Source organism: Eubalaena glacialis, chromosome 3 (genome assembly GCF_028564815.1).
Source record: "Eubalaena glacialis isolate mEubGla1 chromosome 3, mEubGla1.1.hap2.+ XY, whole genome shotgun sequence".
In the NCBI taxonomy this organism is placed as follows: Eukaryota; Metazoa; Chordata; class Mammalia; order Artiodactyla; family Balaenidae; genus Eubalaena; species Eubalaena glacialis.
The window spans coordinates 192,817,075-192,838,272 of NC_083718.1; the positions used below are offsets into that span (position 1 = coordinate 192,817,075).

At 59.1% G+C, this 21,198-nt stretch overlaps 2 protein-coding genes across 2 annotated transcripts; one reads left to right on the top strand and one right to left on the bottom strand.

Annotated features, from left to right (window-relative positions):
- Nucleotides 1-2,219: 2,219 nt before the first annotated feature.
- LRRC47 (leucine rich repeat containing 47) lies at nucleotides 2,220-14,134 on the top strand. The gene is made up of 7 exons (XM_061185080.1): nucleotides 2,220-2,868; nucleotides 10,322-10,780; nucleotides 11,454-11,570; nucleotides 12,196-12,311; nucleotides 12,776-12,878; nucleotides 13,125-13,214; nucleotides 13,367-14,134. The coding sequence occupies exons 1-7, from the start codon at nucleotides 2,254-2,256 to the stop codon at nucleotides 13,613-13,615; spliced, it is 1,749 nt and encodes a 582-aa protein (XP_061041063.1). The 5' UTR covers nucleotides 2,220-2,253; the 3' UTR covers nucleotides 13,616-14,134.
- Nucleotides 14,135-16,876: 2,742 nt separating this feature from the next.
- Nucleotides 16,877-20,501, bottom strand: SMIM1 (small integral membrane protein 1 (Vel blood group)). The gene is made up of 4 exons (XM_061187164.1): nucleotides 20,458-20,501; nucleotides 20,036-20,163; nucleotides 18,173-18,300; nucleotides 16,877-17,859 (listed from the first exon to the last, which is right to left on the bottom strand). Exons 3-4 carry the CDS (start codon nucleotides 18,280-18,282, stop codon nucleotides 17,733-17,735), a joined length of 237 nt encoding a protein of 78 aa, XP_061043147.1. The 5' UTR covers nucleotides 18,283-18,300; nucleotides 20,036-20,163; nucleotides 20,458-20,501; the 3' UTR covers nucleotides 16,877-17,732.
- Between the last annotated feature and the right edge of the window lie 697 nt (nucleotides 20,502-21,198).

Consider the following 21,198-nt stretch of genomic DNA (forward strand, 5'->3'; position numbering starts at 1 on the left):
CTTGAGTTTGACATATCTGTAAGCTGTGCACGTGGAATCATAACCGTGTGTATCCCTGTGAGATTTGCTTTCCTCCCTCCCCATCATGACCCTGACCGTCCGTCAGTCATGCTGCTGTGTGCAGCTCAGACACGTTCTCCATGTGGTCATCCACTTGAAGAAACGTCTCACAATTTATTTATCCATTCTCCTGTTGATGGTCATTGGTTGTTTCCAGTGCTGGCTACTATAAAACTATTACTACTCTCATAGCCTGTCAAGATGATGTGTGTTAGCATGAGCTGCTGGACAGCGGCCCAGAAATCTACCACGAGAAACTAAGCAAGCAAGACAACACCCAGGTCCCAGGAACCGAAAGCCACTGATATCATGCACGTGTGTACAACCTTCCAAGAAATCACTGAGGAGACCCAGCAGCACGCAGAGGGCAGCGGAAGCCGGCTCAGAAGGCACAGGTGGAAGAGGTCCTAGGGGCCCATTCTCACCTCTCCTGGCCTTGCCTGGGGACAGTCACTGCCTGCCCTTCACAGACGGAATTGGTCACAACAGCAACCGAGACAAAAATCTGTCTTTCCTGTGTGGGGTCATTGGGGCTGACGGGGGCGAAGTCAGGGCAGCACAAAGGCCCTGCTAGAAATAAACATGGTACAGTCACAACGCACTTATAATGCCAGACAGCAAACAACCCACAAGTACCTCCCACACACGATGACTCCCAGAGGCATGACATGGGGCAAAAGAGGCCAGGCACCGAGAGCCGGCCCTGCACATTATACATGAAGTGCAAAAACTGGCAAAACTACAATATCAGGGCACCGGGGGTGGGGGGGTCTGGGGGGACTGGTGATCACTGGTTTCTTGTTCTGCATGATGGCTACACGGATGTGTTCAGTCTGGACAAAATTCACTTATGCTATGTGCACACTTTTCTGGATGTACATCACCCTTCAATACAATGTTCAGGAATTTCAAAACAAAATAAAACTGAAAACCCTGCTGGGGTGAGGAGTTAACGAAAACAGGGGCAGAGAACAGGACAGCCGACCTCAGCACTATTCCTCCCACCCTCTTCCTCCAAACAGCCCTGATTAGTGGGTCCTAACACATGGAAACGATCTGATCCCTAGCAGCCTATCAACCTTGCGTACCCAACAGAAACACCCGGGGAGCTTGTAAAACCCCCATGCCTGTGCTGCAGCCCAGAATCTCTGGACCAGGGACTGGGGCATCAGTCACTTGTAACTTCCTGGTGATTCCAATACACAAATCACTAACCTCTAAAAGAAAAAAAAAAAAAAGTGCACTGTATGCTTGTTAAAAACCAGCAAGGAAGACAGTGCAAGATTGCAGCAGGGGACAGTGAACTCAACTCTTAATACAGGGCGGCTGGGGGGTTACAGCCACAGGGCAGGGAGAGGGAGCCAGCGGATGGGAAATTACGAAGAGGACTTGGTTAGGTTTTTGAAGGGTAGCAGACGATGCCACCCCGAAATATGACTAGGAGTTCAGATCATACCACCCCGAAATGTACCACCTCGGTATACTGACTATTCTGAGCTGTGTGCTCTTGTACATCAGTAAACGCAGGGAGAGGTTTGTCTGAACTCCCCTTCTGCCTAAACACACCCTCCCAAAGGAACTCAGTCGTCAGAGACCCCCTCCCGGGAGCGCACCGTCCAGGGAAGACAGGCTCGTCCCCGGAGGACTAGAAGTGACAACACACCCGTTGTCACACGGTCCTTCCGCCCGTCTGTCCTCTTAGGGACCGTTCATCTCCCCTAAGAACCACTCATCTCCTCCCCCTTCCCCTTCAGACGGCGTTTAGCCTGAATTCTAGGCCACCTGGGAGTCACCACGTTCCCGGGCGTCTCCCGCAGGTCCGTGAAGCGGACGCGTCCGCAGACTCGCTCTCCGGCTTTGTCTTAGGGGCTCGGCCGAGACCATAGAGCACAGCGTGCGGGGCCGTCCCCGCTGCTCCCCGACAGCCTCGCGGGCAGGAAGACTCAGCCGGAGGCCCAGCACTCACGGCCCTACGTGGGCCTGGGCGCTCCGGGCGCCCACCCACACGCCCACGGTGATGATCCGGACCCCGCCGGCGACGGCCTCGAGCCACGCCCCACCGGGCTCCTCTATGGCCCTCGCTGCGGCGCTCTAGCGTCCGCGCACCTCTCGACGGCTCCTTCCGGCCCAGACCGGAAGTGGCGCCGCGTGCCCCGGAAGCGCCCCGGTAGGGGCTGCGGGAGCGACGGCGCGATGGCGGCTGCGGCGGTGTCGGAGGTCTGGCCGGAGCTGGAGCTGGCGGAGCGGGAGCGGCGGCGGGAGCTGCTGCTGACCGGGCCCGGGCTGGAGCAGCGGGTGCGCGCGGCGGGCGGGCGGCTGCCGCCGCGGCTCTTCACGCTGCCGCTGCTGCACTACCTGGAGGTGAGCGGCTGCGGCAGCCTGCGCGAGCCGGGCCCCGGCCTGGCGCAGGGCCTCCCGCAGCTGCACAGCCTGGTGCTGCGGCGCAACGCCCTGGGGCCCGGCCTGAGCCCTGAGCTCGGCCCGCTGCCCGCGCTGCGCGTGCTCGACCTGTCAGGCAACGCGCTGGAGGCGCTGCCGCCGGGCCAGGGCCTAGGCCCCGCCGAGCCGCCGGGCCTCCCGCAGCTGCAGAGCCTCAACCTCAGTGGCAACCGGCTGCGCGAGCTGCCCGCCGACCTGGCGCGCTGCGCGCCGCGCCTGCAGACCCTCAACCTCACCGGCAACCGCCTGGACGCCTTCCCCGCCGCGCTCTTCCGCCCCGGCGCGCTGCCGCTGCTCAGCGAACTGGCGGCCGCCGACAACTGCCTCCAGGAGCTCAGCCCCGAAATCGCCCACCTGGCCTCGCTCAAGGTCAGCGGTCAGCGGGGCGGGCGGGGCGGGCCCTGTGGTAGCCACGGACGGGGGTCTCCTCCCGGTGCCGAGCCGTCCCAACTCGGCCGGGAAGGGCCACCGCAGCGTCGGTATCTCTGGGAAGCGGGCCCACCCCCGGGTCCCCTCGCACTAGCCTGGCCTCCGTCCTCGGGTGGTCCTCTCGGCTCGCCCCACACACTCTGCTCACAACTGGGCTTTAACACGCAACACACTGTTTCGTGATCGTGGACTAATTGGGCTTCCCGCTCATGTCGGAAGCAGGTCAACAGCAGGGACGGATGTCTAAATTTTTGCATCTCCAAATGTTTGTGGAAGGACTGGGTGAGCCCTGTGCGTGGGGCCACCCAGGCAGGGCGTGGAGATGTGAAATGACTGGAATTTGCATAAGGCCACGTGTGTGATTTCACATGTGATAGTTCACTTGACCCCAACAACGGCTTTCCAAGGCAGGGGTGGTTATTCCTGTCTAACAGAAGGCCGGAAGGGGTTGCCCAAAGTACACAGCAAGTAGGTTGGGGTTTCGTCTAGGCTCTTGTCTAGGGACTGCTTGCTTATTTTATTCATCCGGGGACCCCAGGTCCCAACAGAATGCTCGACTCGGAACAAGGGCCCAGTAAGTCTGTTGAGGAAGAGACCAGAGGGCAGGAGTTGCCATGACCATGGCCTAAATCCAGTCTAGAGGCTCCTGTCCTTAAAGAGGCAGACCTCTGTTTCTTCCTCCTCATTGCCATCCTTTTATGCAGACTTTTTTTTTTTTGTACAGCAGGTTCTTATTATCTGTTTTATATATATTAGTGTATATATGTCAATCCCCAATCTCCCAATTCATCCCACCCCCCGCTTTCCCCCCTTGGTGTCCATAGGTTTGTTCTCTACATCTGTGTCTATTTCTGCCTTGCAAATTGGTTCACCTGTACCATTTTTGTAGCTTCCACATATATGCGTTAATATACGGTATTAGTTTTTCTCTTTCTGACTTACGTCACTCTGTATGACAGTCTCTAGGTCCATCCACGTCTCTACAAATGACTCAATTTCGTTCCTTTTTATGGCTGAGTAATATTCCATTGTATATATGTACCACATCTTCTTTATCCATTCATCTGTTGATGGGCATTTAGGTTGCTTCCATGACCAGGCTATTGTAAATAGTGCTGCAATGAACACTGAGGTGCATGTATCTTTTTGAATTATGCTTTTCTCAGGGTACATGCCCAGTAGTGGGATTGCTGGGTTGTATGGTAGTTCTATTTTTAGTTTTTTAAGGAACCTCCATACTGTTCTCCATAGTGGCTGTACCAATTATATTCCCACCAGCAGTGCAAGAGGGTTCCCTTTTCTCCCCACCCTCTCTACAAATCTGTTGTTTGTAGATTTTCTGATGATGCCCATTCTAACTGGTGTGAGGTGATACCTCATTGTAGTTTTGATTTGCATTTCTCTAATAATTGGTGATGTTGAGCAGCTTTTCATGTGCCTCTTGGCCATCTGTATGTCTTCTTTGGAGAAATTTAGGTCTTCTGCCCATTTTCTGATTGGGTTGTTTGTTTTTTTAATATTGAGCTGCATGAGCTGGTTATATATTTTGGAGGTTAATCCTTTGTCCATTGATGTGTTTGCAAATATTTTCTCCCATTCTGAGGGTTGTCTTTTCATCTTGTCTGTAGTTTCCTTTACTGTGCAAAAGCTTTTAAGTTTCATTAGGTCCCATTTGTTTATTTTTGTTTTTATTTCCATTTCTCTAGGAGGTGGGTCAAAAAAGATCTTACTGTGATTTATGTCAAAGAGTGTTCTTTCTATGTTTTCCTCTAAGAGTTTTATAGTGGCCGGTCTTACATTTAGGTCTTTAATATATTTTGAGTTTATTTTTGTATATGGTGTTAGGGAGTGTTCTAATTTCATTCTTTTACATGTAGCTGGCCAGTTTTCCCAGCACCACTTACTGAAGAGACTGTCTTTTCCCCATTGTATAGTCTTGCCTCCTTTGTCATAGATTAGTTGACCATAGGTGCGTGGGTTTATCTCTGGGCTTTCTATCCTGTTCTATTGACCTGTATTTTTGTTTTTGTGCCAGTACCATACTGTATTGATTACTGTAGCTTTGTAGTATAGTCTGAAGTCAGGGAACCTGATTCCTCCAGCTCTGTTTTTTTCCCTTAAGATTCCTTTGGCTATTCTGGGTCTTTTATGTCTCCATACAACTTTTAAGATTTTTTGTTCTAGTTCTGTAAAAAAAAAAAAAAAATGCCATTGGTAGTTTGATAGGGATTGCATTGAATCTGTAGATTGCTTTGGGTAGTATAGTCATTTTCACAATATTGATTCTTCCAGTCCAAGAACATGGTATATTTCACCATCTGTTTGTGCCTTCTTTGATTTCTTTCATCAGTGTCTTATAGTTTTCCGAGTACAGGTCTTTTACCTCCTTAGGTAGGTTTATTCCTGGGTGTTTTATTCTTTTTTTGCAATGGTGAATGGGATTGTTTCCTTAATTTCTCTTTCTGATCTTTCACTGTTAGTGTATAGGAATGCAAGAGATTTCTGTGCATTAATTTTGTATCCTGCAACTTTACCAAATTCATTGATGGGCTCTAGTAGTTTTCTGGTGGCATCTTTAGGATTATCTATGTATAGCATCATGTCATCTGCAGACAGTGACAGTTTTACTTCTTCTTTTCCAATTTGTATTCCTTTTATTTCTTTTTCTTCTCTGATTGCCATAGCTAGGACTTCCAAAACTATGTTGAATAATAGTGGCGAGAGTGGACATCCTTGTCTTGTTCCTGATCTTAGAGGAAATACTTTCAGTTTTTCACCATTGAGAATGATGTTTGCTGTGGGTTTGTCGTATATGGCCTTTATGATGTTGAGGTAGGTTCCCAATGCAGACTTTTTTAAAACAATAGAACGTGTGTACAGTTTAGCAACTGACCTATTTGCAGTGGGAATTACTCTTAAGATGTTGCCAACTCATTTTACAAATGTCTTTATGTCAGGATGTATCTGTGTGCGTATGTACGTGTGTGTGTTTATAGTTAGGAGAAACAGGAGGCCACCCTGCAGAGTGACACACGCTAACTGGCATTTCCGGGAAGAAGCTGTGGGGGATGACTCCTGGGATGCTGGTCCCAGGGCTGTAGCTTCCCTTCAGGGCTGTGGTGTGACACATGATATAACCCCTTTCTTCTCCATCACCCATCTCATACATCTCTTGGTTTCCCAGAAGGTCGATGTACTAAATGTGTAGCTTAACATAGCGTCATGTGAGTGTACAGTTTTTATATTTTTCTTCAAATCTGTAATGTTTTAGCAGTATTCAAGTTTGGGTTTTGTTTTGTTTTGTTAATGTTCTGTAGTACCTCTGGGTGCCCGCCCAGTAAAGTAGCCTTTATTGTGTCCAGAACACCCTCATTCAGGTGAAAGAGAACGTCTTGCTTGCTCAATCCCCCCTCGGCCGGTCCATCCTGTTCCCCATTTTAGACTTCCGTCGATCTCTTTCACATGAAGAGACCTGTTTCTTGGAGAGTGTCATGTAAGAGCTACTTGGAATCCCTTTTGGACTTAGATGTCCTTTTGGGGCCTTTTCTAAAATGATGCCTTCACGAGGAACGGCTACTGGAACTGGGTGAAGCAGCATCGCTCCACACCCTGGCGCTCCGAGGACAGAGGTGTTCTCTGTCCTTCCTGTGAGGTGGGGGGACAGCGGAGTCGGACAGCTGCGCTCGGAACCAGAAAGTGTGGGTTCAGCTCAGTGTCTTGTAGCCGCGCCCTGGGCTCCTGCCTGTCTCCTCCCCTCTGAGGATGACCACGGTGCCGTGAAGAAAGCGCGGCGATGGCACTGGTGCAGGTCCTCCGTGGCCGCATCACCGCGCCAAGGCTGTGGCTTAACACGGCGGTCGTTTTGTTTGCTCACGGTCCTCCACTGTGGGCCAGCCCAGCTGGACAGTTGCTGCCTTGCCATTGATCACTCGTGCGGCTGTGGTCAGCTGCCGTGGGCTCAGGGCCAGGCTCAGCTGGCGTGGCTGGCGTGGCTGACTCCTCTCTCCACGTCAGACCGTCCCCACCAGGTAGTCTGACCTCTCACATGGCGGCTCAGGGCTCCTTAGAGCACAGGGGCAGGAGCTGCCAGGCCTTCCTGAGGTGCAGACCTGGACCTAGCAGCCCGCCACATCCACTACATCCTGCTGATTCAGTAAGTAGAGCTCAGTCCAGAGTTGTGGGAGATGCCACACAAGGAGGTGAATACCTGGAGGCGTGGTTCTGTAGGGGCCACCAAGGTGACAGCACACAGGCCCCTGCTTGTCCCACTCACCTCCCAGTCGGGAGACAGCAAATGAGGGCTCCTTGGTGCCCACTCCCCTGGGAGCCGTGAAGGTCGGACCCTCTTCCCCACTGCAGCTGCCGGGGACGAGGAAGCTGAAGGGAGAGCTGTCCTTTCCCTCCCCACTTAACTCTGCCTGGAGAGCCGGCTTCATCACTGTCCTGACCTCGGACCCACTCAGCTGGGCTTCTCCCCACTGGGGTTCTGTTACCCACTGGGCTCAGCCGCAGGGCTGTGGTGCTCCAAGGATGCCCTCAATGTAAGTGACAGTTACCCAGACCCATGGCACTGCCACCGGGGACTGCTGGAGGGACGGGCAGGCCAGATGTGCCCCCAGATTTATGAACTGTTCCGGGACAGCACGTTCATCAGCTGAAGGGCCACGGCACTCAGGGTTTCTCCCCAGGGGTAGAGTGTGTGTCTGTAGGGTCTCACAGCCAGGGATTCAGGGTCCCTTCCCCGCAGCTCGGTCCAGCAGTCGAGTCACAGTCTAGGGTCAGAGGCTGTCCCTGCCTGGCCAGTGTCACTGTTGTGTTACCTACAGGGGGGAGTGCCTGGGTGCCTTCCGGGCAGGCACCTGGGGGCCCCTCCACGGGCACTCAGTTCACTTCATCTCCCTTCGGCGATTGTGGGTTTCCCGCCCCTGCCCCCTGCCCTGCGCAGTTTTACGCCATCCAGACATCACTTCAGCTGCAGGCTCTCCCTCCGGCACTCACGCTCCGGCCGTGAAACCCGTGGACTCCACTCCCCATCGAACCTGCGGCTCTGCGTGCCTGGCGCCGGGTGGTGTGTCCTGCTGTGGGGGCCGCTTTGAACTCATCGGTGGTCTCCCCGCCTCTGCTGAACATGGCACCCCCAGAGCCCTGTCGGCTGCCTGCCCTGCTCCCTGTTTGTCTCCCGCAGGGCCTCAGGGCAGGTCCTGGGCTGCTGTCTGTGGCACTGGCTGCTGCCACTGCCCTCTGCTCCGAAATGCCCAGTGTTTGGTGATTGTTGCCCCTGAAAGACCCCCGCCCCAGTGCCCCTGCACCTGTCCTCCGTGGAGACCATCTCACCAGGCTGCTGGCCTGACGCTGCTCTGGTCGGGGCTGGGGGCCACCCTCCCCCACTCTTGCCGGCCCTTCCTCTGCTGCTGTTTGTGGGTCTCTTCCTCGTGGAGGCACAGACCTTCCACCCGCGGCGGCTGTGTTTTCACGCTGCAGTGAGAGTTGCCAGTGGAGTTCAAGCTGTTGAGACCCCAAGCTGGGTGTGCAGGTCCAAACCTGACCTTGAAATGCCAGCCCTTGTCTGCTGTTCACAGCCTGCCAGTGGGCGGGGACCCGGTTCTTCTGGCCCAGGCCAGGCTGAGTGTGCACACAGGGATACCTGGTCTAGGTGGCCCCGGCCCGTCCTCCCGTCCAGGTGCGTTCTGACACCTGGGCGTGTCCTGGCGGAGCAGCTCCGCAGCCCTGGGCTCGGCACTGGCTGTTGCTGACGCTGCCAGTTAGCAGTGAGTGAGGAGGCCAGCGGACCCCAGGCTGGGGTGCAGGGGGCACCGCCGAGTCCTGTGCACGGGTGGGTGTGTGTGTGCGTGAGCATGGGGGGGGGCAGGACACAGAGAAGCCTGGAAGGGCCACGTTTCAGCCCATCTACCCGCCTATCCAGTCTCGCCTGAGAGCGGGGAGAGGCCTGGAGAGGCACCAAACGGTGGCAGGTGTGTGACGTCCGGTTAACCCACAGCACGCGTGACCACTGGGTGCTTGGTCCCCAGTGGTGACTGAAGACCGTGTCAGGCTCACCTTCTCTTTCTCCATTTCTGGGTCGACTGCAGGATCAAAGTCTGCTCTGCAGTTGCTCCCTCCCTTCCAAGCCTCCGGTCCTGCCATGCAGAGGCTCCTCTGTCACCCTCTGTCGGGCACCCACCTGCCACACCCCTCCTCCACCCTGGTTCTTCCGGCCTCGCAGCAGCCTGACTGCTGAGCCGGAGTTTCCTTCATAACCGGGGTCTGTGAAGCTCCCTTAAAACCACCCTCTGTGCCAGCCACAGCAGACGGCATCTTGTGGATAGTCAGAGCCCCTGCCCCCTTCCCAGCTGGTGACAAACCCGCCACCCGCTGTGGCCCAGCTGTGGTCATTCGGGGCCGTGGTGTCCCCATCAGGACCAGGACTCCTCGCTGGCCACGCTGGTGTGGGCGCTGCTCCCTGGGTGCGAGGAGGGGCCTGCTCGAGCGCTCCCGGATCTGCAGCCCCTTGGGAGGCCCCTGCCACCCATCACTGCCTCGCTGTCCAAATGTCAGTCCCCTGTGCTTACTCCCACCAAACCAGATGATAGGGTTTCTCCCCAGGGCCCCGTGTCAGGTCCAAGCGAAGCCGAGCGGGGCCCATCCAGAGCTTCCCACGGGCCCTGGAGGAGAACGAGGAAGAAGCCCTTTACTTGCAGGGCTGTGTGCCGCCTGGGCCTCCTGGGAGGGGCCCTGTCCTCCTTACCACCAGCCGAGTCCCTGCCCTGGCACAGGACCCTGCCTTCTGCCCACCACGTGAGGTGGCCACTTGGCCCGTTTCCACCGCATCAGCGACACTGATGGCAGCCTCAGTAGTAGTCACAGAAGGTTCCTTTTCACGGGCCGCAGGGTTTCACCAACCTCCTTACAGCCCAGAAGCAGTAGCCCCTGCTCCCTCCTCCTGCGTCCCAGCATTGCCGCTGATTCGCTCTCTGTCGCACACGCGGGATACGAGAGCATCGTGCTGTGTTACTCTTGCTCTTTTCTTTTTTGCTCATTTAATTAAAGGCATCTCAGCGCTACTTTGTGGGGAATCTATTTCTCATGTAAAGTCCTTATTTGTTTATAACCAGACATTCCCCGCGTTCCTCGTTGTCCTTTTTCCCCTCTAACCTAGCCATCGATGGGAAATTCTGCCATGGTTGTTACTACGGGCACACGGTGGTCAGGCAGCACAAGCAAGACCAGCACTTCACAGAGGCGACGGGCAGTCCACTGACGCCTCCCCTCCGAGGAGCCCCGGTCACGGCCTCTGTGCTGGGCGCCGGGCTGGGGGAGAGGCGTGGGGCTGAGGCGGGGCAGGCGGCAGGAGGGCGGGTCCCGGCCGTCTCATGCCTCCCGGTCTCCCTTGCAGACGCTGGACCTGTCCAACAACCAGCTGAGTGAGATCCCAGCAGAGCTGGCCGACTGCCCCAAGCTCAAGGACATCAACTTCCGGGGGAACAGGCTGCGGGACAAGCGCCTGGAGAAGATGGTCAGCGGCTGCCAGACCAGGTCCATCCTGGAGTACCTGCGCGCCGGGGGCCGCGGGGGCGGCCGGGGCCGGGGCAAGGCCGAGGGCCCCGACAGGGAGGAGGCGCGGAGGAAGCGGCGGGAGCGGAGGAAGAGGGAGTGCGGCGAGGCCGAGGCGGCGTGGGTGGACGAGGCCAGCCGGCTGCTGCTGCGGGTGCTGCACGTGGCCGAGAACCCGGCCCCGCTGACGGTCACAGTGAGCCCCGGGGTCGGGGACGTGCGGCCCTTCATCGTGGGCGCCGTAGTGCGGGGCATGGACCTGCAGCCGGGGAACGCGCTCAAGCGGTTCCTCTCCTCCCAGGTGGGTGCCCGCGGCCGCGATGGGGGCGGGGAGGGCGGGGCGACCCGGCCCCCGTGGGGTGGGGAGGGGACCCGGCGCAGTCAGCGTCCCTGAGTCTCTGCTGTGCGGGTGGGTTTCTGACTTCCGCAATAGGTGACGTGTTCAGTCTCATATGAGAGAGAGTTGAAATTGTCAGCTCTTGCCAACGTGTTCTCGGGTGACTTGTTTAGTTTCTGTGAAGTTTCAGCTAGACAAACTTAGAGTTCGTTGTTCTTCTGTGAAGTCTGCCCAGCTTTTAGAGCAAAAAGCACATCCTTGCACGTGGGCAACCCCGAGCGTGGCCTGCGGGGCTGAAGCCGTACGTACGGGGAGGAAGCCGAGCCGGGAGCTCAGAACTCGAAGATCAGTGTTTTGGAGGAAAAGCTTGCTGGGGTTGTTTTTCTTTTTAAGTCACACTTCTGTTTATTCAGTCATAAATTTTAGCTCGAGATGGGTTCTTTGAAGTCTCAAACATTGCACAGTAGAGTTAGGGCAAGAAGAAATTCTGCTGATAAGCAGATACCAGCTTTCCAGCGGAGGTTCCACGAAATAAATACTTGGCTGGGGAGGCTGCTCCAGGGGGGCTAGGGTGGCGGGGGGCTTGCCCTCTGGCCTTGGACACTGAGCTCTGCCTGCCCTTGAACTTGTGTTGCAGACAAAGCTGCACGAGGACCTTTGTGAGAAGAGGACGGCGGCCACCATCGCAACCCACGACCTCAGAGCCATCCGGGGGCCCCTGCTGTATGCCGCCCGCCCGCCGCAAGACCTCAGGGTGAGGCCACGCATCCCAGTGTTTGCAGTTTGAGTGTTCCTTGTGTGTTTTTCAAAAAATACACGTGCAGGTGGTTGAGTCAGAGCATTTTGGGTAGAATCTGACCCTGTTCTGCTCCCAGCAGGAACATAAAATAAAACAGGTTGTGTTGACAGTTACTTTCAAAAGTAAACACATCAAAGGAGGTGGTGATTTGAAAGTGGTTTCCTTCACCTGCTCACTAACTTTTAACCAGAAATTGTGGTTTATATCCCAGTTGCAAACCCCCTGATCTGGGGTTGACCGCAGTGTGAGTTCTGTCAAGGCCCCGCTCCTGGTCTCTCGGGTTCTGCGTGAGGCACCTCGGGCCCCAGGCAGAGGGTTCCCAGGGGACTGGCTCTGGCCGCTGGCCCCATCTCTTCCCTCGGCCCCCTCAGAGCCACAGGCGTGGAACCCCGGCTGTGCACTAGGCGGGTTTCAGATTCAGCCCCCAGGGTGACCTCTGAAGGCACAGTATATCTGCACGTGACGTGGGGGCAGCCTCTGTCCTCAGCCCGCTGGACGTCCGCCTGGAGGACTGTCAGCTCTCAGAAGCCTCCCGCTGGGACCCCCAGCGACAGGCCAACGTGCGGTGTCCACCCCGTAGATCGTCCCCTTGGGGCGCCGGGAAGCCAAGGCCAAGGACCTGGTACGGCAGCTGCAGCTGGAGGCCGAGGAGCACAGGAAGCAGAAGAGGAGGCAGAACGTGTCGGGCCTGCACAGGTGGGGGCCCCCCTTCATCAGCCTGTGCCGAGGCGGGCGCTCGCGAAGCTGCCCCAACTCGAGAGGCCGCCCCGGGTTTCGTTCACTCTCCTCTCGGGTTCTTATGCCGGCGGTGGGGAAGGATCCACCGTAGCCCCGTGTCGCGTGGCTTCAGAGAAGCAGGTGCCAGGAGTGCAGGCTTTGTGTTGTCTCGGCGGGGGGGGGGGGGGGGCCTCGGCATGTCCACCAGGTGCGCAGGGAGAGCGCGCCATGGGTTAGGGGACAGCCGGGCCTGCTGCGCTTGATCCGGGTCAGGCTCGGCTAGCTCGGGCACCGAGGAGGCCCTGCGAACACCTCCTCTGAATTGGCTTGTGTCACGTGCCCTTGACCTGACACCTGCTGTGTCCAGAGAACTGCGATTGGTCCACTCACCTTTAGGCGTGTTTCCACAGCTGTGCCTGTTACCGGTATTTCTTCCCACCCAGGTACCTTCACTTGCTGGACGGGAAGGAGCATTATCCGTGCCTCGTGGATGCAAACGGCGACGTGATTTCTTTCCCGCCCATAACAAACAGCGAGAAGACGAAGGTGGGCGGCGTCTGCCAGCGTCTGGCACCTTTGAGACCGCGTCACGTGTCGCGTTCACGCGTGTGGCTGTGTGTGCTCGCTGCCGCGCGTGCCGCACCCCGGTGTGTGTCCCCCCTCAGGAGGGCGACAGTCCGGATTTGTGTGACACCGTCTTACAGGGTTTTCTGCAGATTAGACCTTGCAGTTGCTGGTCTCTGCTTGTGATAACTTGATTCTTTCCTGAAATCTTTCTAATTTCTGTTTAAGATTAAGAAAACCACTTGTGACCTGTTTCTGGAAGTGACGAGCGCCGCCAGCCTGCAGATCTGCAAGGACATTATGGACGCCCTCATCCTGGTGAGCGTCCTGCCCGCCCATCCTGCCCACCGAGGCTCTGGCCCCGCGGGACAGATGGCACGTCCGCTGCCCTTTGCCATATGGGTGACGGCAGCCTGTCTTCCCTGGGTTGCCTCTAATCTCTCGGTTAAAAAGATATTTTTCATTTGCAGAAAATGGCAGAAATCAACAAATACACTTTGGAAAATAAAGACGAAGGTTCCCTCTCCGACCACGAAGTCGATGCCATTCCTGGACAAGTCTCGGATCCCAGGGCGACTCGCGGTGCTGAACAGGCTGGGAGCGCCCCGCTGGTGGTGGAGCAGGTCCGGGTGGTGGATGAGGAGGGGCACCTGAAGGTGGTGTATCCGTCCAAGACGGACCTGGACCTCGCCGCCGCCCACGTGACCGTGCTCCGCTGACGGCCGGGCCACTGCCTCAGGCTCCCAGGGAGGCACTGCCCGCCGCACCGGCTCTGCAGGGCTTGTGTGTGGTGATATTAAATTATTCCTTCACCTCGGTAGTTTTTAAGATATATGCATTCTTTGTTCAGTTTTCCAGTCGGTTCTGTCGTAGGGGGTGCCACGTTGACATGCACTTAAGTCATTTCACCTTTACAGCACCAAATTGACTCTGCCGGTGCTTTCTATGAAATCACTTGAATATTGGAACTAACTGCTCAAAGGGTTCTGAAATCATGTAGCCACACAGCAACTCACTGTATTCACAGGGGGAAAGGACACTACAATTGGTGTGAATATTTAGTTCTAAGTTGAGAAGCTGAACAACATGCATTTTACTGAGCTGCACAGTTATTTTTCTACGACACAATATCTTTTAAAGGCCTACGGTTCCAGCACTGCAGCTTAGAAATGTGGGATGTCATGGTTTCCAGTCGTTGTAAACCGTAATCTTTTTATAAAAACATTTTTTTAACGTGACCTTAGAATTGGCAACATCATTTTTCTTACTGCTGCGGTAGGATGCTTTGGGGGTGGGAGGCAGGGCATCCGGGAGCGACGGCCCAACCTGCCTGCTGCACTGGCCGGACTTGGGGAGGGCGGGGGCGTCAGTCGTCTGTAAAGCAGCCCCAGGGCCGTGAGGTGTCACACCTGCGTCTGGAGGTCAGTGCGCAGGTTTCCCACTGCAAAACAGGCTTCCACGCTCAGGACGGTCAGCCGTTGTCACCTTGCTCCAGGACGGGGGTGGTGGTGACTGGAGGAGGCGTGGGGCGCTCGATGCCAGGAGTCACGGAGCATGTGCCGGATGAGGGGGGGGTCTCAGCATCTGGCATTCTAGGTGTTTCCAGCTCTGGGTTGGCAGTTCGCTGACCTCACTGCTCCAGGAGTGGCCGGCACAGGAAAAACTGACCCGCCAGCTTTTTCTTGTTGAGTGACGCGTGTTCCATGGTCTTTGACCTGCAAAGGACAGTTTATGTGTTTTGTCACAATGACAGGCGGTTGGCAGGCATGTGCGAGAGCCCCCCCGGACCCAGGCGCATAGCCGTCAGAACCAGACCCGCGTGAGGCCCAGACCCCACACGCTGGGCCTGCCGTACGGCCACGTGGGTTCCCCAGAGCCCGGCCAGCCCTCCTCGAAGGACATGGCGGGGCTGCCTTGACACGTGACCCAGCTCTCTGGTCACTGCCAGGACTGCCCTTCGTCGGCCCTGGGGCAGCCGTGCGTAACTGCGCTGAAGTGGACACCAGGTGACGGTGTTCCCCAAACCTCCCTGACATCTGTGTGCATCGGTGGCTCCGGGTTGTCACTTCATGACCCTCGGGCCATCAGGGCCGCAGACGCTGTGGCTGACGGTGTGGGCGTCACGGCGAAGCCCTGCTGGGAGCTCCGGGTTGGGGCCACAGCTGAGCTGCCCTCTTGGCACCAGGCTATGGCTTCAGCGGCCACGTGGCACCAGATCTGGGGCCTTCTTGATGTTGGGGAAGCCGCCGGCCCTGCTGCTCTTCTCTGGTGCAGTTTGATTCCGTGTGAGGTTTGGAAACGTATTCAACTTACAGCAGAAAACCCCTTTGACGTTTCTTTTTCTTTGTCAGCCCGACTCTCTAATAAAAACATTTAGAAAGAACATCTCGGCTCCTTGCCCGTGAGCCCTTCCTGGGATTTCTGGAGGTGCGTGTTGGAAGTGTCTGTGGGGAAACTGAGGACCTGGGACACTCTTGCCAGCAAAGAGCGAGAGGCAGTTACCTACTGTCACTCGGGCCTGGCCCAGAGAAGCTGCTGCCCTTGACCCCTGGGTCCTGGGAACCTGCTCCTGCAGCATCCCCAGGTGGACCCCACCCAGGGGCTTTCCCAACGGAGTCAAGTTCCTGGGACCCGCCTCCAGCAGACCACCCCAATCCTGAACCTCCTGTGGGAGGGGAGGCCAAGCGTCCTGTCCCGTCCTCTCCCAACCCTCCCAGGGCTGTCGGGACACCACCTCCACCCCGGCCACTCGGGTCCAGCTGGGGCCCCGGGGCACGTCTCTCTGAGGTGGGCCGCGTGGAGGAGCGTGCCCCGCGTGCCCCTGCCTGTGGCCCCCCACCTCCGTGGGCCAGGCATCCGGTGCCAGTAGAGCCCGGGGCAGGGGGTGCTGCGCATCCCCCAGGCTCTGGGCCGGTGCACCCAGCTCTCCATGCTGAGACCTGCTGGGCCGTGGGGCACACAGGGCACGGCCAGCCAGACCCAGGCCAGACCCCAGCACCGTCCACGGCCGCCCATAAGGTTCCCCCCGACCCTGGGGAGCAGGCCTCGTGAGGACCCTGGGCGTCACCCAGCGGTGCTGGACCGAGCCGGACAGGCTCCCGCTGCTGGCTGCCCCTCCTTGCCCCGTCCCGCCTCCCCACACCCTCCACCCCAGTGCCCGTCCTGAGATGGCCAGAGGGGACTCCAACTGGGGTGCTAGGCTGAGGCCAGACAGGTGCGGGCCAGCTGGGGCCCCCTCCCTGACTGTGGCCAAGCAAGTGGGGGCAGTGTCTCTCCGGAGACAGGTGCTGAGGCGCAGAGACCAGGGCGGCTGGGACAGACCCTCCACTGCCCCTTAACCTGCTTCCCCCGCCCCCTGCCCCGCAGCAGGCCCTGCTGAACCTCAGCCCAGCAGCGGGCTCAGAGCCAGGGATCACCCGGGTGGTGCAGCCCCACCTCACGCCCGCCCGGCCCAGGCAGACTTGGAGTGGGCCCGCTGTGCCCTAGGCCAGCCCCGTGGGGTCTCTGCCCTCCCAGCCAGCTCGGCCTCTGACACCCAGGTTTGCTATGAGCCCATAGGGATCCTGACTGTCCCTCATCTCCTGCCCTCAGTTCTGGGCAGTTCTGGGGTGAGGACCAATTCCCTAAGAAGGTGTTTCCGGCAAGGGGTCTGCGGGGCCTGAGGCATGAGTTCACAGCAGGCGAGGGCCAAGCGAGCAGGAACAGAGCCGTCAAGGTGCCGTCCATGGTCAGGAGAGGCAGGAGCAGGTCCAGCCACATGCGGGCCCCCAGGCCTGCCCCTGTGCTCCCATCTCCCGGCAGAGGGCCTGGCCAGGACTGGGCACATCCCAAGGCCCAGAGCCAGCGGGAGGCTCACAGGCCCTTTCCCAGGCCTCCCGGCCGCTGTCCAGACGCCCTCCAGCTGGCCTCACATCGGGGGCCGTGAGTCACACCTCGCCGGGGAGACCCACGGGAGACACCGTCATCCGTGTTTTCATTCAACAGACATTTAATGACAACCTCCGTGTGCAGGGTCTGGGCCTCCTACAGGGTGCCAGCGGAGGGGCCGGGCTCCTGCAGGGCCCACTCTGTGGGGTGGACAGCCCCGGGGAACGTGTCCACCTTCCTGGAGGGAAGATGCAGTGGTGGGTCTGGGACAAGGGCTAAAGCCCCTCTCCCCACTCTACCCAGGAAATGACTCAGCCCCCGGGGAGGGTGGATGGACAGAGGGACACACATATACCCCCTCAGAGCCATCCTTTCACAATGGGAGTCAGAAGGGCCAGAGAGGGCAGGGGCCTGGTCAGGGCCACACAGCTCCGCACAATGCCCACCCAGGGAGGACCCCACCCTGGGGCTGCCAGGCCTGTGCCCTCGGCCGGGGGGAGAAGGGGAGCTCTCGGGGCCCTGGACTGAGGGCCTAGCCTGGGTGTACCCTGCAGCCCCAGCTCAGGCTGGGCCCGGCCTCCCAGCCACGTGGGCCCCTGGGTGGCTGTGTGTGCCAGGCGTGCACGTGTGTGTCCTTGTGTACCCGTGTCCCTGTTTGGCTGTACGCCTGTGGGTGCCTGTGACAGCTGTGCACAGTGGTGTCCCCGTGAGCTTGAGGCCAATATGTGTGCCCCGTGTGCCCCGTGCGCCCCTGAAGTCTGTGCACTGGTGGGGGGAGAGTGTCTGTGTGCATGGTGAGGGGCTGTGTACACAGAGGGGAGCCTGTGTATAGAGAGGAGGGTCTGTGTATATGGGAGGCTGCGTACACTGAGGTCCGTGTAGACTGGTGGGTCTGTGTACACGGAGGGGTTCTCGCACACGGGGTGTCCCTCCGAGCCCACGCCCCCGGGCGCATGTTCTGGGCAGCGTTCATTTGCACTTGTGCACGAAGTAGCCAGTGACGTAGCCCAGGGTGAACACGACCCAGAAGAGGGCCACTGCACCCAGCACCTTCAAGGAGATGCCCAGCTTGCCCGAGCACAGCTTCCGGGAGACCCTAGAGTGAGAACCGCAGGCACGTGAGCCCCCAGGCGGCCCCCAGTGCGGGGGGGCGGGGGGGGGGGGCGGCTGGGCTGGGGGAGGAGGAGGAGCGGGCCCCGGGCAGGTGGGCTGCAGAGGAGGGCAGCCCAGGCGCTCCGGACTGGAAGACAGGAGGGAGGGGAGTGGCGGAGACACCAGGGAAGGTGTGGGGCCCGGGTCTGCCGAGACCGCCTGGGGTGGGCGCCCAGTGGGCGCAGAGCAGAGGCTGGCAGGAAGGATGGGAGGGGCCTGCGTAGGGCCAGGGGGGCCCCTCCTCCCCAGCCCCTCACCTCTTACAGCCCGAGGCCTCCTCTGCGCCGGGCCCGCTGGCCACGCTGACTTCATCCCGGCTGCTGTCCTCCCACCTACTGTACTGGATGCTGCTCTCCTGGGGCTGCATCCTGGGGGCCACGGGGCTCTGGCGGGAGGGGCAGAAGGTGGGCTGAGCCTCCCAAGACACACTGTTCCAGACCCGGTAAGGCCAGGGGCAGGGCTCCGTGTGGCACTGCTTTTGGTGTGAGGGTCTGCCTGGGGGCTGTAACGGGCCAGGTGGGCTGGCTCTTTGCCCGCATCCTCTCATCCAGCTTCGGAGGTGACCAGGATGCAGAGGGGTTAGGCCACTTGTCCAGGGTCACGTGGGAGGAGGCAAGAGGGAATTCCAACAGTGAGTCTGAAAGTCTGCCAAACCCTGCCCTCAGGAATGTGAGAGGCTGCTTTTCCACCCAGCCTGCTCCCCCAGGGGCGGGGGGCCCTCCAGGCACAGCTGCTGCCACCCTGGAGGGCCCCTGGCTGGGGCCAGGTCACCAAGCCTGATAACTAACGGCCTTCCCTCCTCCCATTCCTGCCAGATAAGGCCCCAGAGCCGTCTCTGGAGGCTGGGAAGGAAGGGGACGGGGCAAGCGGGGCAGCTGGACTCGGGGAAGCTGGTACGGCCTGCCAGTAGGGGGAGGAGGCCTGCCTGGCCTGCGCAGCAGCAGCAGCTGTGTCCTCTGGCCTGTCCGAGTTGCAGCCCCTCCCTCACCCACTGCTGTGCCCTGCTGGGAGTCCAGGGGCTGAGACTTTGCTCAGCTCCCGCCAGCCTGGGAAAACCTGAACTTTCATCCAGGTAATCTGGGACACAGAGGCTTAAAGGCACAGTGAGCCACTTAGCAAGAAGCCAACCCAGAAACTCAGGAAATCAGGCAGTTCTTAAACCCCCAAAATGCTTCCACGTTTGCCCTTTCCCAAATCCCAGGCCCATGGGACAAAGGAAGCGAGCTTGTCTCAAAGCCACAAAGCCTGTCCTTCCTGTGGGATCCTGTGCTCTGGGGCAGCCATGCAGGCCGGGTCTCACGCCTGGGGAAGGCCAAGCATTTGTTGAGTGTGGGTTCTGCTTTCCCAGGGTGTGTCCAGGAAAGGGGCTAAGGGCCAACTCTGTTAGCTACCTACCTAATGTCCACCCCCTCCCTCCTGTGGCCAGAGTCCCCATCTTGTTCCAGGCAGCAGTGTGCCAGCCCAAAGTGACAGTCATGGGCTAAGACAAGCTTAATACTCTGACCCCTGCTTTCCCATGTCACCCAGATGTGAGCAAGGTGCTGGGGTGCAGCAGGAGGTAGGAGGCTTTTGCTTTCATGAACAAAAGAACAGCCATTTCCTTCTTCCTGCCTTGAAGTGATGGCTGGAGCTGAGCAGCCACTTTGCAATCTGGATATCCTGCCACACCAGCCCAATGGTGCTGAGTCTCCAAATCCACACCAACTGCCCACCCATGAGCTTCTTGATTTGAGGAGGGTCAAGCTCAATCTGTTCAAGCCTGGGACAGTGGGTTCCTGTTATTTGCAGCAGAACAAGCTCCTGACTGATGTGGATGGTGGCCCTCAAGTAGTCCTGGTTGGAGAAAGCCACCAGAAGCTGGGGAGGTGCTGGAGCTGAGCTTCTGAGGGCTTCATTCACTTGCTTGTAATGGTCTGTCCAACCCACACGCGATGGTCACACAGTGTCACAGGACCCTGGGGCTGTGCTGCCTGGCAGGGACACCTGCTAAGCCCTGGGACCCTCAGGGGTACCACCGCCTCCTGGGAGTGTGTGGGGACAGAGAGTCCTTGGCACACAGGGGCTGCATATACATTAGACCCCTTCACCCCCAATGCAGCTCCAGGGAGCCCACAGCTTACAAGGGGAGAGTCCTGGCGTTGGGGGTCGAAGCCTCTGCGATCCAGGAAGATGGTCAGAGCCCGGCCAGTGGATCTCACCTCCTCCCAGCCCGCAGTTCGGGATCTGAGGAACCTCAGATGCCTCCAACCTTAAAGAAAGACAGAAAATAAAGAAAAGGTGAAGAGGAGCGAGCGGCGCTGCCAGGGGCAGGGAAGAGAAAGGGCCGCTGGGGCGTCCCGGGCGGCCAGCAGGAGCGGCGAAGGCAGTTAGTCTCGGGGTCTGTGGGCCCGGGACAGCCTCAACCCCGCCTGCACCCCAGCAACTCCTCTCTCCCGGGCCGGCCGCTCGCAGAGGCCGCGGCCTAGCGGGTCGGGGGGCTGCCGAAACCAAGCCCACCACCTTCTTCTACTCGAGGAAACCGCACCCCGACCCCGTGTCTCACCTGGCTCGACAGCACCCGGCCGCTCCGCGCGCCGCAGACGTGTCCCGGGCCGGAGGGGGGCGGGGCCTTGGAGGGGGTGGGGCCTGGTGGTGGCGGGGCCTGAGGGGGGGCGGAGCAGGGCTGGGGTGGGCGGGGCGAGGCGGTGGGTGGTGGGGCCCGGGGAAAGGGCCGGGCAGGTAGGTCGAGGCGGGGCCTGGGCTCGATGGGCGGGGCACAAACGGGGCGGGGCCTGGGGCCGTGGGTGGGCGGCCGCCGGACTCCGGGACCGGGGGTGGGGCCTGGTGGAGGGGTGGAGGGGCGGGGCCGTTCCCGGGGGCGTGGCAGGGGCGGAGCAAGAGGGAGGTCCCCAGGCCTTCCAGGGGGTGCGTGCTGGAGGGGCGAGGGGCAGCAAGGGGCGCCGGGGCCGCAGGAGCCGCAAGGGCCGCAGAGCGCGCCTCTCTCCAGGGCCTAGACCCCTCCCCACTGCTGCAGTTTCCCCGCCGGGAACCGGGCTCGAGCGCAGAAGCGGGCTCAGTGGGGGGAGGGGGGATGGCAAGCGCGCCTGGTTAGACCCGAGACACCGGACTGTTCTCGGGGACGGCCAGTCATCGGGGCCCCCAGCCGCCAGCCGGCCTTCCGCTCGCTCTGAGCGGCCAGAGGCCTGGGCGGGGCGGCCATGCACTGGACGCACTCAGCGAGCGGGCGCTGCGCGAAGGAAAGGCTGAAAGGATGCGTGGACAGGTGAGGGTGGAGAGCAAAGAG